General features: G+C 55.7%; 1 protein-coding gene across 2 annotated transcripts in view; it reads left to right on the top strand.

Annotated features, from left to right (window-relative positions):
* SEZ6 (seizure related 6 homolog) overlaps positions 1-13,537 on the top strand; it is a 48,175-nt gene extending 34,638 nt beyond the window's left edge. The window contains exons 4-17 of one of the 2 annotated variants that reach the window (XM_005220112.5): positions 604-799; positions 5,265-5,450; positions 7,891-8,059; positions 8,192-8,358; positions 8,925-9,119; positions 9,370-9,508; positions 9,600-9,796; positions 10,343-10,537; positions 10,923-11,114; positions 11,199-11,396; positions 11,675-11,713; positions 11,972-12,089; positions 12,174-12,276; positions 12,457-13,537. In XM_005220112.5, coding sequence (XP_005220169.1) covers positions 604-799; positions 5,265-5,450; positions 7,891-8,059; positions 8,192-8,358; positions 8,925-9,119; positions 9,370-9,508; positions 9,600-9,796; positions 10,343-10,537; positions 10,923-11,114; positions 11,199-11,396; positions 11,675-11,713; positions 11,972-12,089; positions 12,174-12,276; positions 12,457-12,486 — 2,124 coding nt within the window. In that variant the 3' untranslated portion in view covers positions 12,487-13,537. 2 annotated transcript variants of the gene reach the window in all.
* Positions 13,538-14,520: the final 983 nt, after the last annotated feature.

Genomic DNA, 14,520 nt, shown 5'->3' with positions numbered 1-14,520 from the left:
TCAGTCGTGTCCGACTCTTTGCGACCCTGAGGACTATACAGTCCATGGAATTCTCCAGGCCAGAATATTGGAGTGGGTAGCCTTTCCCTTCTCCAGATGTGTTTACAAATCCCACTTCTACTAATCTCTGGGTGCGTGCATGTGTGTGCTCAGCTGTGTCTGACTCTTTGCAATACCATGGACTGTGGCCTGTCAGGCTCCTCTGTCCATGGAATTCTCCAGGCAAGAATACTGGAGTGGGTTGCCATTCCCTTCTCCAGGAGGTTCCCAATCCAGGGATCAAACCTGTGTCCCCTGTGTCTCCTGCATTGGCAGGCAGATTCTTTACCATCGCACTACCTGAGAAGCCCTATAATCTCTCTGCGACCTTGAATAATATACTTACTATCTCTGAACTTCAGGTCCCATTCCACAGGGTTACTGGGGAGGTAAAATGAGCTCTTCCTGCACTGAAGAGCCTAGCTCCAGGCTGGGGGCTCCAATGCCCAGGGGGCACCGAGGACTGGCCATGCCTCGGGGCCTGCGGGAGCCTGAGGGCAGCAGGGCTCAATCAGTAAAAAGAAGCCTGACCCTTCTGCTTTGCTCTGTCTATCCCATGGGCAGGTCCAGAACATCAGCCTCCGAGAGGGGGAGACCGTGACCGTGGAGGGCCTTGGGGGGCCTGACCCACTGCCCCTGGCCAACCAGTCTTTCCTGCTGAGGGGCCAAGTCATCCGCAGCCCCACCCACCAGGCAGCCCTGAGGTTCCAGAGCCTCCCACCCCCTGCTGGGCCTGGCACCTTCCATTTCCACTACCAAGGTAGGCCTGGGGAGCTGAGGGCAGCACCAGTCCAGACTGGCTGCCCTATGGGGGTCTCTGGTGCTGTTACAGCCTTGGGGGGAACACAGAGAGGCTAGTAACATACACTGGGGTGAGTATGGCCCATCTGACACCTCCAGGACATTCCCTCCTCCACCTACCACCCACCAGAGAACTCGTCCCGAAGGGGGACTGACACGGAATCAGGTAGCCCCAGGTGTGTCCATCACCCCTCATTTGTTCTTTCAGTAAACTTTTCCTAGGATTCTGCTCCTTGCCAGGCCTGTGCTGGAGACTGGGAGTATTAAGATCCAGCGTAGTCCTTGCCCTCAAGGAATTCAGAATCTCCGCAGCAGGCAGACACTTAACAGGCAGTTAACAACAGAAGCCCGCTTCCCAAATGCAAGGGGGTCAAGGTCAAAGGGGCTTGACAGCTGACCATCTAGAGGTCCTTACCTACGACCCTCGCCTTCCTGAACTGTCTCACCCACCCTGGACCTGGCCCATGTCCCAGTCAGCTCAGAGTACCTCTGGAAATAGGAGAGTGGCATGACGTAATAGGAAAATCACAGACTCAAGAGAAGGGCAGATCCGCGTCTGAATCTCCTTCCCCCTGGCTATCAACCTTGTGCAAGTCATTTGACCTCTCTAACCCTCTGACCTCTTTCCCTCCATTGTAAAATGAGACCAAAACACCGAGTCCACAAAGCCATGGTGGACAGCTGCTTAGCACTCATTCATGAGAAAACTGGAGACTATATTAAAGAACTGGCAGGATGGGAAAGGGAGGAAAAGCAGCTCTGTCCCTCTCCCACCAGGATCCCTCCTGGCCCCTTCGTCCCCAGACAGTCTCCTTGATCCCTTGCACTGCTGTGACAAGGTAACCAGTTCAGACTGGGGAGTGCCAATGGGGACATAATTGATGAGAACAATTGTCTTGATCACCAGGAACCACTTCGCCACTCCTCTGGAGATGGGGATGCTTGGTCCTCCCCCTAAGAAGTACCCACACCTTCCTGGCCTCTCCACCTAAACTGGGGGAGCAGTCTGGTGTGGCGATAGGGAGCCTCGTGGTCATCAGGGGCTGGCCAGGGGCTTGTCAGAGACAAGGGACCAGCTTGCCTTGAGGCAGCGGTGACATCTCGGCAGCCCGGCCAGCCTCCATAACAGCTCATCAATCCTCCCTACAGCAGGCATAATTTCACGCCACGGTAACCTTCTCGGTAGCTAGATTCCTTTGCACAAATCCTCGGACCTTCTCTCTGTTGGGCCAGACAAAGGTGGCTGAAATGTAGCGAGGTGGAGGCCTGGTGAGGGGTGCGGACCCCAAGGAGGGGCTGGGAAAGCTGGCCCAGTCCTGTGTCTTTCTCAGTTCCCAGAAGCCCTCCCTCCTCGGCCCAGTTTTTGTCAATGATCAGCTCTTTCCTTAATGAGTGTAATTCCCCTAATTATAGGCTGTAATTAGCCCTGATCCCAGAGATGGGAACAGGAGGAACGTGCACTCATACGCGCGTCTCCCCCGGCTGGAGAAAGAGGGTGCCAGAACAGGGGGTGAGGGGCCCCGGACCAACAGCCCTACCAGAGCTGTCCAAGAGAATGTTGGAGATCATGAGGCAGGGGTCTCATCTGCAGAACCAAATTCCAGCTCCCCTCCCACAGCCTCAGGCAGGGTGAGGAAGCAGAGGGCCTTGCCAGGCATCCCCCTCCTCCCTCCTGAATATTCCTGGCACCGGACTTGGCCCCAGAAACAGATGCCAGGGAGAAAATAGCTCAACAGATTGCAGTGATGCAGGCTCCCCGGGAACAGTCGTCATGGCAACATGAGGAAGCTCGTCCTGGGAAGCGGCACTTTATCCACCATGGAGTCTGGGGGCTTCATCGTCTGCCCCCAGCCTCCTGCTCTCACCTCACACCAGCCCCATTTCCTAATCTGTGAAGTTGGGGAGGGGGGTCTCTGTTCCAAGAGTTACGGGGAAGATGGAAATACAAGTTCTGAGTATGCCATCTGCCTCATGACCTAGACCGCCCTGGGTGTCATCCCCCCTCCATTCTGGGTAGAGTGTCCCATCCCACCCCAAGCTCAGGTTCCTCCCCAGATCGCTGTGAGTGGCCACCCTGCACCACCATCCAGGGCAGCCTTGCTTATTACTCCCAGGTTTCTCTGATTCTTGAGCCCACGTTTCTACTTCAACTGGGAAAGCAGGTGGGAAAGGGGAGATAGAAAGCAAGTGGGCTCCAGAGCCAGGAGCTTCAAATGCCCACTCTACCACTTACTGACTGTGTGATCAGGCCAAGTCCCTCCATCTCTCTGAACCTTAGTTTTTTCCTCACCTATTTTTTTTTCCATTGTGCTCCGCGGCATGTGGGGTCTTGGTTCCCCAACTACGGATCGAACCTGTGTCCCCTGCATTGGAAGCGCAAAGCCTTAACCGGTGGACCGCCATGGGAGTCCCATGAAGGCACTTTAGAAGCTGGAAGGTGCTCCCTTTCCCATGCAGATGTGAGGTGCTTTTATTAATCAAAATTACAAACAATAACAGCATCTGGTGCTGTTCTGTGCCAGGGCTTCTCTGGTGGCTCAGATAGTAAACAATCTGCCAGGAGTGAGGGAGACTCCGATTCTATCTCTGGGTCAGGAAGACCCCCTAGAGAAGGGAATGGCTACTTACTCCCATATTCTTCCCTGGAAAATCTCATGGACAGAGGCTATGATCCATGGGGTTGCAAAAAGTCAGACAACTAAGCGACTAACACTTTCACTTTCCCTGCCCAGAAGTATTAGTGAAGGTTCAAATATGGAAGGTTCAGACACTGCACAAATATCTTCTCATGTAACAACAGAATGCAGGGTGGGTAAACAAGGAAATTGAGGCACAGAGAAGTCAGGTAACTTGCCCAATGTGGCATAGCAAGGAGAGGATCCTGTATTCAAACCCAGGCAGTCTGACCTCAGAGCCCACCTCCTGAGCACTGCCCCCGTACAACTGACTGCCAATCATAAGCTACCACTCACTGGCCATTCTTCTAAGAACTCTGTGAGAGAGGGATAAGTAAGAATGATCTCCCCTTTTCACAGACGTAGTAACTAAGGCCAGGCCAGGTAAAAATCACAAAACTAGTAATGACTCAAAGGTAAAGAATCTGCCTACAATGCAGGAGACACAGGAGATGCGGTCTAGATCCCTGGGTCAGGAGGATCCCCTGGAGTAGGAAATGGCAACCCACTCCAGTATTCTTGCCTGGAGAATCCCATGGAGCAAGGAGCCTGGCGGGCTACAGTCCATGGGGTTTTGCATAGAGTCAGATACGACTGAGTGACTAAGCACTGGCATTGACATTGTGTCTGGACCCTGGTCTGCCCAGAAGCAGCCCTTTCTTATATTCATACAAAGACACACAGAGGCTAGTCGAGTTCCTGCCTGGACCTCACTTCCCATCCTCCCAGTGCCATCAAGTGAGGGTGGGCCTCCTCCATCCCCAAGACCCAGGAGTGCTTTCTCAGTCTAGACGGTCCTCATCTCTCCCAGCACCCCAGGGTTTTCAGGCTCCATAGCCCAGACTCTTCACTCAGCCTTTCTCCTTGACCCCTCACCTTCTTCCCTACCTCTCAGCCCTGGTCCCCACTTTTAGCTAAGGCCCCAGTTTGGCACTGGATTGGGATTTGCTGGGTTGTTTAATAGGATTTGCTGCCACCATTCGGTCATATTTGGTATGACAATTTCAAAAGTTAAGTTTCCCAGGGCAACTTGTTCCTCCCACAACTTCCATGAAGTTGCATCCTGCTTCCCCATCCCGGACCCCTCCTGTTTTTCAAAGTCCACAGCCCTTGTCATCAAGGTTTTTAGCATTCCTCAGTGAATACCGGGAAAGTTTTTACTGTTTGACTTTGGTGTTCCCTGCTGTAATTCATCTTTGTCCTTTGCAGAAAAAATAATAGCAATACTTCACATCAGTGTAGGCTTTTCACTATTTCGAGGGACGGGGGAGCCTGGTGGGGTCGCATAGGGTCGGACACGACTGAAGCAACTTAGCAGCAGCAGCAGCAGCAACAGCACATCTATAAGTCATTCAGTACACATTTCTTGGTTCCAGGGATACCAAGCTGAATAAAATACTCCCCATTTATTTTCACAATAACCCTGAAGGTGGACTGACATTTTGAACCTCATTTAACAAATGAGGAAACCAGGACACAGAAAGGAGATATAACTTGCCTGGAGTGTCAAAGCTTGGAATCCAAGGCTCCAACTTCCAGCTCTGTGCTTGCTCCAGCCCAGGCTGCCGGAAGTATCACTGACACCTTCTGGGGAGGGGATCAGAGTCTCTTCTGGGATTCCTGATGCTTCCTCTGACACCTCGAGGCAGGCTAGGGCAGGCCTCTTTTGCCCTGGCTATGACTCAGCCCCTTCCACACACACACACACACACACCACACACACACACGTCACCCATTCTCTCTCTGCAGCCTACCTCCTGAGCTGCCACTTTCCCCGACGTCCAGCTTACGGAGCTGTGACTGTCACCAGCCTCCACCCTGGAGGTAGTGCCCGCTTCCGCTGTGCCACTGGCTACCAGCTGAAGGGTGCCAGGCTCCTTACCTGTCTCAACGCCACCCAGCCCTTCTGGGATTCTCAGGAGCCGGTCTGCATCGGTGAGTGGCCCCCGGGGACTCAGTGCCAAACAGGGAAGTGAGGTGGGGGGCTCATTCCTGCTCTCTGTTGCGGTCTGGCACCTCCATTTGCTCTCCATAAGGAAGCCAGAAAATAGCCTCACACCTCAGTAGCATTCACACAACCTGCGCTTCTTGAGCACTTACTGTATGGAGGCACCACAGGTATACCGAGTGGAATTAAACAGGGACTGTGCCCTCAAGGAGCCCACAGTTCTAGGAAACGAGGGAGGAAGACAGCCCCTGGCTCACCAACTTCCAGAGCAGGAAGTTAAAAGTATGGATGAAGAGACAGAGTGGCCTGGAGTGGGTGGAAGCAGTCGCTCTTAGCTGGGTGCCTAGGAGGCTTCCTGGGGGGAGTGGCTTTGAAGGTTTCAGTGGAGGGAACAGTGTGGGCAGTGAACCCGAGGTGACAAGGGGAGGGAGCGTTTTAGGGACACAGAAAACAGCCAGGTTTGGCTGAGGCCTGAGACATGGGGAGAGGGCGGTGGGAGGGCCTTGAATGTCAGGCCAAGACACTGGGTGGAGAGCCGTTGACATTTTGTGAGACCGGGAGGGAGGGGTTCAGAACTGTCCCTCAGGAGAGACAGGCGGGCGGTGTCTGGAAGCTTGCAGACAGCCAGGCAAGAGGGTTTAATTTAGACAATGACTTTGGGAATGAAGAGGTGGGAAGAGTTTCCAGAGACCCCAGCGAGGAAAAGGGGGGATGTAGGAGACTCCCAGGTTCTGGTCCTGGGTGATCGGAGAGTCTGAGATTGCTGCCAGTGAAGAGGGGCTTGTTGACAGAAGGGAGATGGAGTGTTTTGTTTGCAGGGTGGAAGGCAGCTTGGGGTTTTGATACTTATTTCATCCTATAAACTCTTGCTGGGCATCAGGCCAAAGCGGGTGTGAATAAGCCAGACGTGGGCTCTGCCCTCAAGGAGCTCTCTGTTCAATGGGAAGACTGGAAAGCAACTCAGGAAGTTCAGGGCAGATGGTGCTGTGATGGGGCGAACTCAGGGCACCATGGAGATCCCAGCAGGGGGAGTAAGGGAGAGCTGCTCAGAAATTAGGAAGGAGGTCAAACAAGCTTCCCAAGGAGAAGGCAGGGAAGGGTGACGGGCATGTCAGAGCTCCGGGAAGTGGAATGGATTCCTGGAACAGGACATGCAGAGATGCGGAGACATGAAGTGGCACGCCACAGTGAGGACCGGCAGGGCGTGCCTGAAGAAGACAGTGGCTAGGAAGCACTGCAGCCGAGCCAAGAGAGACGGGTTTATAAAGGGCTCGAAACCCCTCTTGATCTTGGACTTTATCTTGAGGGTTACAGGAAGCCACTGAGGAATTTAAGTGGAGGACGGGGCATAGTCAGATTTCAAGGGCAGTGCCGTTCCAAGACCAAGCAAAAAGGCGAGTCTGCCCTCTCTGCAAAGAAGCAGAGAAGAAACTCACCAGCACCCCTTCCCCGGGAGCTGTATTAGGTTAAAATACTCTTCAGTCTGAACACTTGGAGACAAAGGCACTGCATCTTGGCCAGGGTAGCCTGGTCTCTGAGAGCTGGCAGAGTCCAGAGCTGTAGGTCCAGGAAAGGAAAGTGCTACCGGGGACCAGCCAGAGTCCTATTGCCTGCGACTTCTTCTCTGGCCCCATTTAACTGCCAGGGGCTTGTGGCCAAGTAACTCAGCAGCCCTTGGTGATGGGGAAGGGCGAGCTGCCAAGCCTCTGCTAAGGATGAGGGGGCCGTCCCAGGCCAGAGGGACTAGTGCTGGAAAGGGGTCAGCCTGTCAGTCAGGACTAATTGACAGCAGTAGTGATGCTGACTCAAGACTGTCTCCTGGCTAACAATGCTTGCTACAGGCACAAGGTCTGGAGGTGAAGGGCATGCCCACCAGGTGTTTGTCATCCCTGAGCTAGTCCTACTCTCTTTTTTATAGTCATTCATTCATTTTATCCAAAAAAGCATTGAATACCAACTCTGTGTCTGGTTTGAAAAGACCTGGCCCCTGCCCTGGAGGGCTTAGTTAAGGGACATATCCAAAAATAACTGGTTTAGGAAGCTGGTCTGAGACAGAGGCAGCAAATATATTCAAGAAGGTTGGAGCCCTGGGAAGGGGAATAAAGTTCACCTGGGAGGAGGAATCAGGGAGGGCCTCCTTGAGAAGTCAGCAGTGAGGAAAGGTGACTCACCCAGGACCACGTGGCTAGGCAGCCGCAGATTCCCTAGTCAAGGGAGTTGCACATGAATGGTCCTGGAGGTGTGAAAGGTTAGGAGGTTGGCTGCCTGAAGCTGCAGGGTCACAGGGGCAAAGGATTGACCTCCAGAGCAGTGAAGGCAAGCTCCCTGCTGCCCCGTGCAGAAGGCACGGAGCTGGGATGGGTGGGGAGGCTTGCTAGGCCGTCTAGGATCCAGCCGGGGCCCAGCCCACAGCGGCCCGTCTCACAGCTGCCTGCGGTGGAGTGATCCGCAACGCCACCACCGGCCGCATCGTCTCGCCCGGCTTCCCGGGCAACTACAGCAACAACCTCACCTGCCACTGGCTGCTTGAGGCTCCCGAGGGCCAGCGGTTGCACCTGCACTTTGAGAAGGTTTCCCTGGCTGAGGATGATGACAGGTGAGGGGGTGTCCTGGTGGGATCGGAGTGCCTGGCCTGGTAGTACCCTGCCGGAGGGATGGTACCCAAGCCTGGGGCCTCACCCCACCCAACTCAGCGACCAACCACGCAGCTGCCGCTCTCGTGGCCCAGGCTCATCATCCGTAATGGGGACAACGTGGAGGCCCCGCCCGTGTATGATTCCTACGAGGTGGAGTACCTGCCCATTGAGGGCCTGCTCAGCTCCAGCCGACACTTCTTCGTGGAGCTCAGTACTGACAGCAGTGGGGTGGCTGCGGGCATGGCCCTGCGCTACGAGGGTGAGCCTTCTGGGGCCTAACCAGGGGTCGGGGTCTCCAGCCCAGGGTCTCTTCTCACACTCTCCCTCTCTGCCTCAATTCCCTCATCACTACTTCCAACTCGCCCCTTGCTCACCTGCCACCCAGGTCCTCTCTCCTTATTCATCCCCTGAAATCCAGGATTCTGCTCCATCTTTGCAGGAGACCCCTGCCTGGACCCAGGCCCTCTGGTCCAAGAGAATCAGTTCTCTAGAGTTTGAAGAATAAAAATAGCCCCCACCCTTACAGAAGAAGAACTGCCGCAGCAGACATTCTAGCACCACTCATGCGTGCATGTGTTCATTAATTTATTAAAAAAAAACCAAACATGTATTGAGCGCCTTCTGTGTACTAAGCACAAACTCAGCACTGAGAATACAATGGTGATGGCCCCCTGAGGATAGACGCTCTGGGCTGCTCCGCCCCCTGCTCCAAACCCAGACACACATCTGTTGTCAGGAAGAGAAAGGCCCTGGGGAGGGAAGTAGGACGACTGGCCCGTGTTTGTGGCGGTCGTGCAGAGCTGGGCTGGGTCCTGTGGTTTGCAGCCTTCCAGCAAGGCCATTGCTACGAGCCCTTTGTCAAATACGGCAACTTCAGCAGCAGCGCACCCTCTTACCCTGTGGGGACCACCGTGGAGTTCAGCTGCGACCCCGGCTACACTCTGGAGCAGGGCTCCATCATCATTGAGTGCGTGGACCCCCACGACCCTCAGTGGAATGAGACAGAGCCCGCCTGCCGAGGTCAGTAGGCATCAGGGGGTAGGCCTTCTGTGGGCAGGGAGCAGGGTGGGCACGAGGGAGCCGGCCACAGGGCCTGGGACCACGGGATCCGGTGACACATGTGATTGAAGCTTCCCCTACCCAGGAGGAGGTGGGGGGTCCCAGCAGTGGGCAGGCACTCCTGTGGACAGGAGGCAGCCCCAGGACATGGCACTGGCTGGGGGTGGAGGGGGGTGGAACACCGAGGGGATGCGGTTCCCCTGCCTTCCAGCCGTGTGTAGTGGAGAGACCACAGACTCGGCTGGCGTGGTGCTCTCCCCCAACTGGCCAGAGCCGTACGGCCGTGGGCAGGACTGCATCTGGGGCGTGCATGTGGAGGAAGACAAGCGCATCATGTTGGACGTCCGAGTGTGAGTGCCCACTGGGCTCGGCCAAGCCACCTCCCGGGATCTGGGGCCCTCTCTCAGCTGGCCCACCCTGCCTGACGGTTCCCCTCCACAGGCTGCGCATAGGCACGGGTGACGTGCTAACCTTCTATGACGGGGACGACCTGACAGCTCGGGTCCTGGGCCAGTACTCTGGGCCCCGTGGCCACTTCAAGCTCTTTACCTCCATGGCTGATGTCACCATTCAGTTCCAGTCTGACCCCGGGGCCTCAGTGCTCGGGTACCAGCAGGGCTTCGTCATCCACTTCTTTGGTGAGCTTGCCCCTGCCCTGCCCTGCTGGGGTGGGGGGCGGGTAGAAGCGACGCCAGGTGCAGACCCCCAGCCTAGGCAAGTCAGAAAGGCCAGGGAGGTGAGGAGTCTGAGCACTCTTATCTGATTGGGGGAAGCTGGAAGCTGGGACATTCCAGGCATCACCTTTGGGAAGTTAATCTTATTCTCCATCTCCCCTGAGGGCCCAGTGAGAGGAAGCAAGCCTCTGCTAAACGGAATTGGGTAGACAGGGAACTGAGGAAAGGCCTTCATTGAAGTGACAGTTTTCCCCACCCTACCCGGCCCCTCTCTCAGGGCTAAGGAATTGGCCAACGCACTTGGGAAGTAAGGACAAAGCTTAGGTGACAACCCTGGAATCTAGGAGACAGGCAAGAAGGAATCCCTGAGCAGGAAGGCATGATCGCTGAGCCTGCCCAGGCCAGGCCAGGCGTGGATGAATTAGCAGGAACTGGAGTGCCCTCGAGGGGAGGGAAGCTAGCACAGTCTTCCTTGGGTGCTGCTGAGGGCCTGCATCTTGCTGCCCCCAGAGGTGCCCCGTAATGACACCTGTCCGGAGCTACCTGAAATCCCCAATGGCTGGAAGAGCCCGTCGCAGCCTGAGCTGGTGCATGGCACCGTCGTCACCTACCAGTGCTACCCTGGCTACCAGGTGGTAGGCTCCAGTGTCCTCATGTGCCAGTGGGACCTCACCTGGAGTGAGGACCTGCCCTCATGCCAGAGAGGTAAGTGTACCTGTTCCCCACGCTCTCCCCATTGCAACCTAGAAGCCTCTCTCCCGGATTCTAATCCAGACTCTAGCTGTTATTAGCTGATAGTCATAGCCTCGGTTGCCTCATCTGTGAAGTAGGATCATACCTTCTCATAGAGTAATCCACCAAGTACTCCAAGTTTTCCATTCCTGGTATGTGGCCCATCAGTGTTTGTTGATTCTGATGAATGGGGAGGGGGACAAATGGAGAGAGAACACCAGCACAATGGTAGGGGCAGATAAATAGGGGTGGAGCCCTGTGCTGTGAAGATTTTGGCAGGCCTGGAACAAAGCCAGTATGCACTGAGTTTTGTTGAGTTCTACTTGGGCCACTTCCCTTTGTCACTCTCTACCCTCAGTGACTTCCTGTCTCGACCCTGGGGATGTGGAACACAGCCGACGTCTCATATCGAGCCCTAAGTTCCCCGTGGGGGCCACTGTGCAGTATATCTGTGACCAGGGTTTTGTGCTGACGGGTAGTGCCCTCCTCACCTGCCATGACCGCCAAGCCAGCAGCCCCAAGTGGAGTGACCGGGCCCCCAAATGTCTCCGTGAGTTCAAACGGGGAGGTGAGAGGATGCTGCCTCTGGCGGCTAGGGGCCTGGCACCCTCACTGGGCCCTGCCTGTTTTGCAGTGGAACAGCTCAAACCGTGCCATGGCCTCAGCGCCCCCGAGAATGGTGCCCGCAGTCCCGAGAAGCGGCTGCACCCAGCGGGGGCTACTGTCCACTTCTCATGTGCCCCTGGCTATGTGCTGAAGGGCCAGGCCAGCATCAAGTGTGTGCCCGGACACCCCTCACATTGGAGTGACCCCCCGCCCATCTGTAGGGCTGGTGAGTGTCCTACCATCTGCTGAACCTCTGCCTGGCCCACAGGGCTGCCCTGGCAAAGATGTCAGAGGCCAAGAACCAAAACCCCTTGCCCACGGCACCCCCACCTCTTATGTTATTCCTGGTTTCTCGGGTGTCTGCCAGATCCTTCTGACCTGGTGACAAACTCTGGGGTGGGCTCCACTTGGACAAATTCCTCCCCATGACCAGCCCCCTCCCTGCCTTTGTGGTCTGGCTCTTTGGGCTCACCCACGGCCCTTGGCCCTCCCCTCTTATTCCAGCCTCTCTGGACGGCTTCTACAGCGGCCGCAGCCTGGATGGTGAGCCCCCAACCTCCTCAAGGACCAGGGAAATAATCTCCCTGCCCCTTGTTCTCACAGCTTCCAGGCTGTGGGCTCCCCAAGGAGGGAGGGCAGAGAAAGAGAGAGATGTGGGACTACCAGGGGGCAAAAAGCTCCTTCCCCTGCCCCCAGCCAGCTAGAGGGAGCTGGCAGCTGGCTGCCTCTGGGCAGAGGTGAGGGGACATGGGGCTCAGGCGACAGGGCCCTCTGCCCCAGCCCCATCCTCTGTGCTTTCAGTTGCCAAGGTGCCAGCTGCCTCCAGCACACTGGATGCTGCTCACCTCGCAGCTGCCATCTTCTTGCCGCTGGTAGCGATGGCGCTCTTGGTGGGAGGCGTGTACCTCTACTTCTGCAGGTGAGTCCGGCTTCTCTGCCTGTCCTGCACCCCTGACTCGCTCCCGCCCAGCACTCCTGACTCCTAGGCTTCTCTGCTGCACAGGCTCCAGGGGAACAGCCCCCTGCAGCTGCCCCGGACACGACCCCGCCCTTATGACCGCATCACCGTGGAGTCAGCGTTTGATAATCCAACTTACGAGACTGGAGTAAGTACCCAGGCCAGGCTCAACACCCCAGTCAGGACCCAATTCTGTGCTCCCTTGGCCAGGTACCCCTGAGTGTCCTGCCAAGCCCTTTCACTCTTTCCTTTTTCCTCGGGAAGGTGGATTGTGGACTGGCAAGGCTTTGACAAGTTTCCAACTCCCAGAAGTCTCTTTCCTTTGCAGGAGACGAGAGAATATGAAGTCTCCATCTAGGTGGGGCGGCCTGGGGAAGCCGGCTCCGCCCTGCATCCCAGTCCAGCAGCAGAGCTCCCAGCTTCCTGCTCCCTTGCCCTCCACCTCCTGTACATACCACCTGGGAAGAGATGCGGCCAGTCCCTCAAGAAGTTCTGCACTTCCCGCCTGCAATACCCACCAGGGCCTATTATCTTGGGACCACTGCCCACTTAGGGCCCTTCCTTGGGTCCAAGTCAGGGGCATCTGCCTCCAGGCCAAACACAGCTGGAGCACATGCACCAAGAACCAGCATTCTCCTGACCCTCTCTCAGGCCTGGGACCTCTGGGCTGGAATTCACAGGCAGGGTGGAGTACCTCCCTCCATGTGACCACCCTCCAGCCCTGGCATGCAGCAGCCCTGACATGACAGTGGCGGAAACTGTGCCAGGGGGCTCCTCACAGGGCCGCTGCCAGTGGCCAACCCTGCTCTCAGCAGTGACCTCTGAGTAGTCCTGGCATGCTGACATCAGTCCCCTGGGGAGATCTCTAGTCTTTCTCTAAGGCCCCAGGAACGGTCAGTTCTGCCTTCTGCCCCTTCCTGGCAGAGGCAATAACGCTAAGGGATCTTAAGGGGTTTAGGGACTCTACCCCAAGCTCAGGTTGGACTTCCCTAGGCCACACCACTCATGCGCCACACCAAAGCAGGACACCCCCCGCTGCTCCCCTGGTGGCCCTACACCCTAAAAGAGGGAGATCTTCCCCTGACGTCAGTCTGGCTGTGAAAAACACCCTCTTGCCCACCTTCCCCTCCTCCAACCCCAGCGACCTGTCAGGCTTCCCTCCTGGCCACTGCGTTTTGGGATAAGGGGAGTGTCAGGCATATTCTAGAGATGCGCAGAGGTCCATGGGTGCAGGAATTTGGCATGGAACAGAGGGTCAAAGCATCCCAGGGAGAGGCCCAGGAGTTGGCTGCAGGCTACTTTGAACATGTAATGTATTATATGGGGTCTGGGCTCCAGTCAGAGAACAATCTTCTATTTCTGTTGTTTCCTTATTAAAATGGTGTTTTTGGAAAAAAAAAAAAAAGCAATGGCCTGGTGGATGGTGCTTTCTTGGAGGGAAGGGAGGCGGAAGACAAATGGGATGCGGACTTGAGGGCCAGAAGGCATGCTAAACCTCCCAACTGATCATCTCCAGACTTTATAAAAAACCAGTCATGGGAATTCCCTGGGGCTCCAGTGCCTGGGATTCAGCACTTTCACTGGACAGCCTGGGTTCAGTCCTTGATCAGGGAACTAAGATCCTGCAAGCCCCACGTGCAGTCAAACGAAAACAAAAAGTAGCCACGTGCCAGTGCTTCAGGGACTACTGTCCCCAGAAGATCAGTGTGACAGCTGGCATGTGAAGTGAGAGGCCCCAAGGTTGGTGCCACAGGGGTGTGGGAACCCAGAGACTGAAATGCTCAGCCATCCCAGTGCTTCACTTCCCCTCTTTGCTAGGTCCAGAACCAAAGCCTAGCACAGTCCTAAGTCTGTCCTCAAACCCATCGTATTGCTGAAAAAGCCCAAAAAATCTGACGCCTTTCTTCCTTGACTTTGTTCCAGCTAGCAAGCTTTAGGAAATTGGAATAGGAATCAGAGACTGAGCCCCTGAACGTGAGGCTCTGGTCTGTCTTGGCCTCAGAGAACATCCAGACTGTCAAGTGCGGAGGCAATGTAGCCTAGGGGCTTAGCTTCTAATTTAACAAAAGCTATGTCCATGGACTCCAGAAAGAGGTGACTAAAGAGGATGTGCTTAAGTTTGCCTTGTTGGGTCCCTCCCAGCATCTATGCCCCTTCCCTATGGCCCCCAGAAATCTCCTGAGATGTGTTTAGCCAGCCTTGGTCCGCATCACACACATCCATGCTTAGAGGTGTGCTCTGCATGGCTGCTCTCCAGAATAAGAGCAAAAGGAAGGCAACAGGGAGTTGTGGGCACTCAGAAGCCAGAAGACAGAAATGGTAGCAGCAACCAGAACTTCTAAAGTTATCCAACACGGAGATCTTGGATCACTTATGGCTGGCCACCTCCTGG

The sequence above is a fragment of the Bos taurus genome, chromosome 19 (genome assembly GCF_002263795.3).
Source record: "Bos taurus isolate L1 Dominette 01449 registration number 42190680 breed Hereford chromosome 19, ARS-UCD2.0, whole genome shotgun sequence".
Classification (NCBI taxonomy): Eukaryota; Metazoa; Chordata; class Mammalia; order Artiodactyla; family Bovidae; genus Bos; species Bos taurus.
This window is presented reverse-complemented; position numbering and strand designations above follow the sequence as displayed.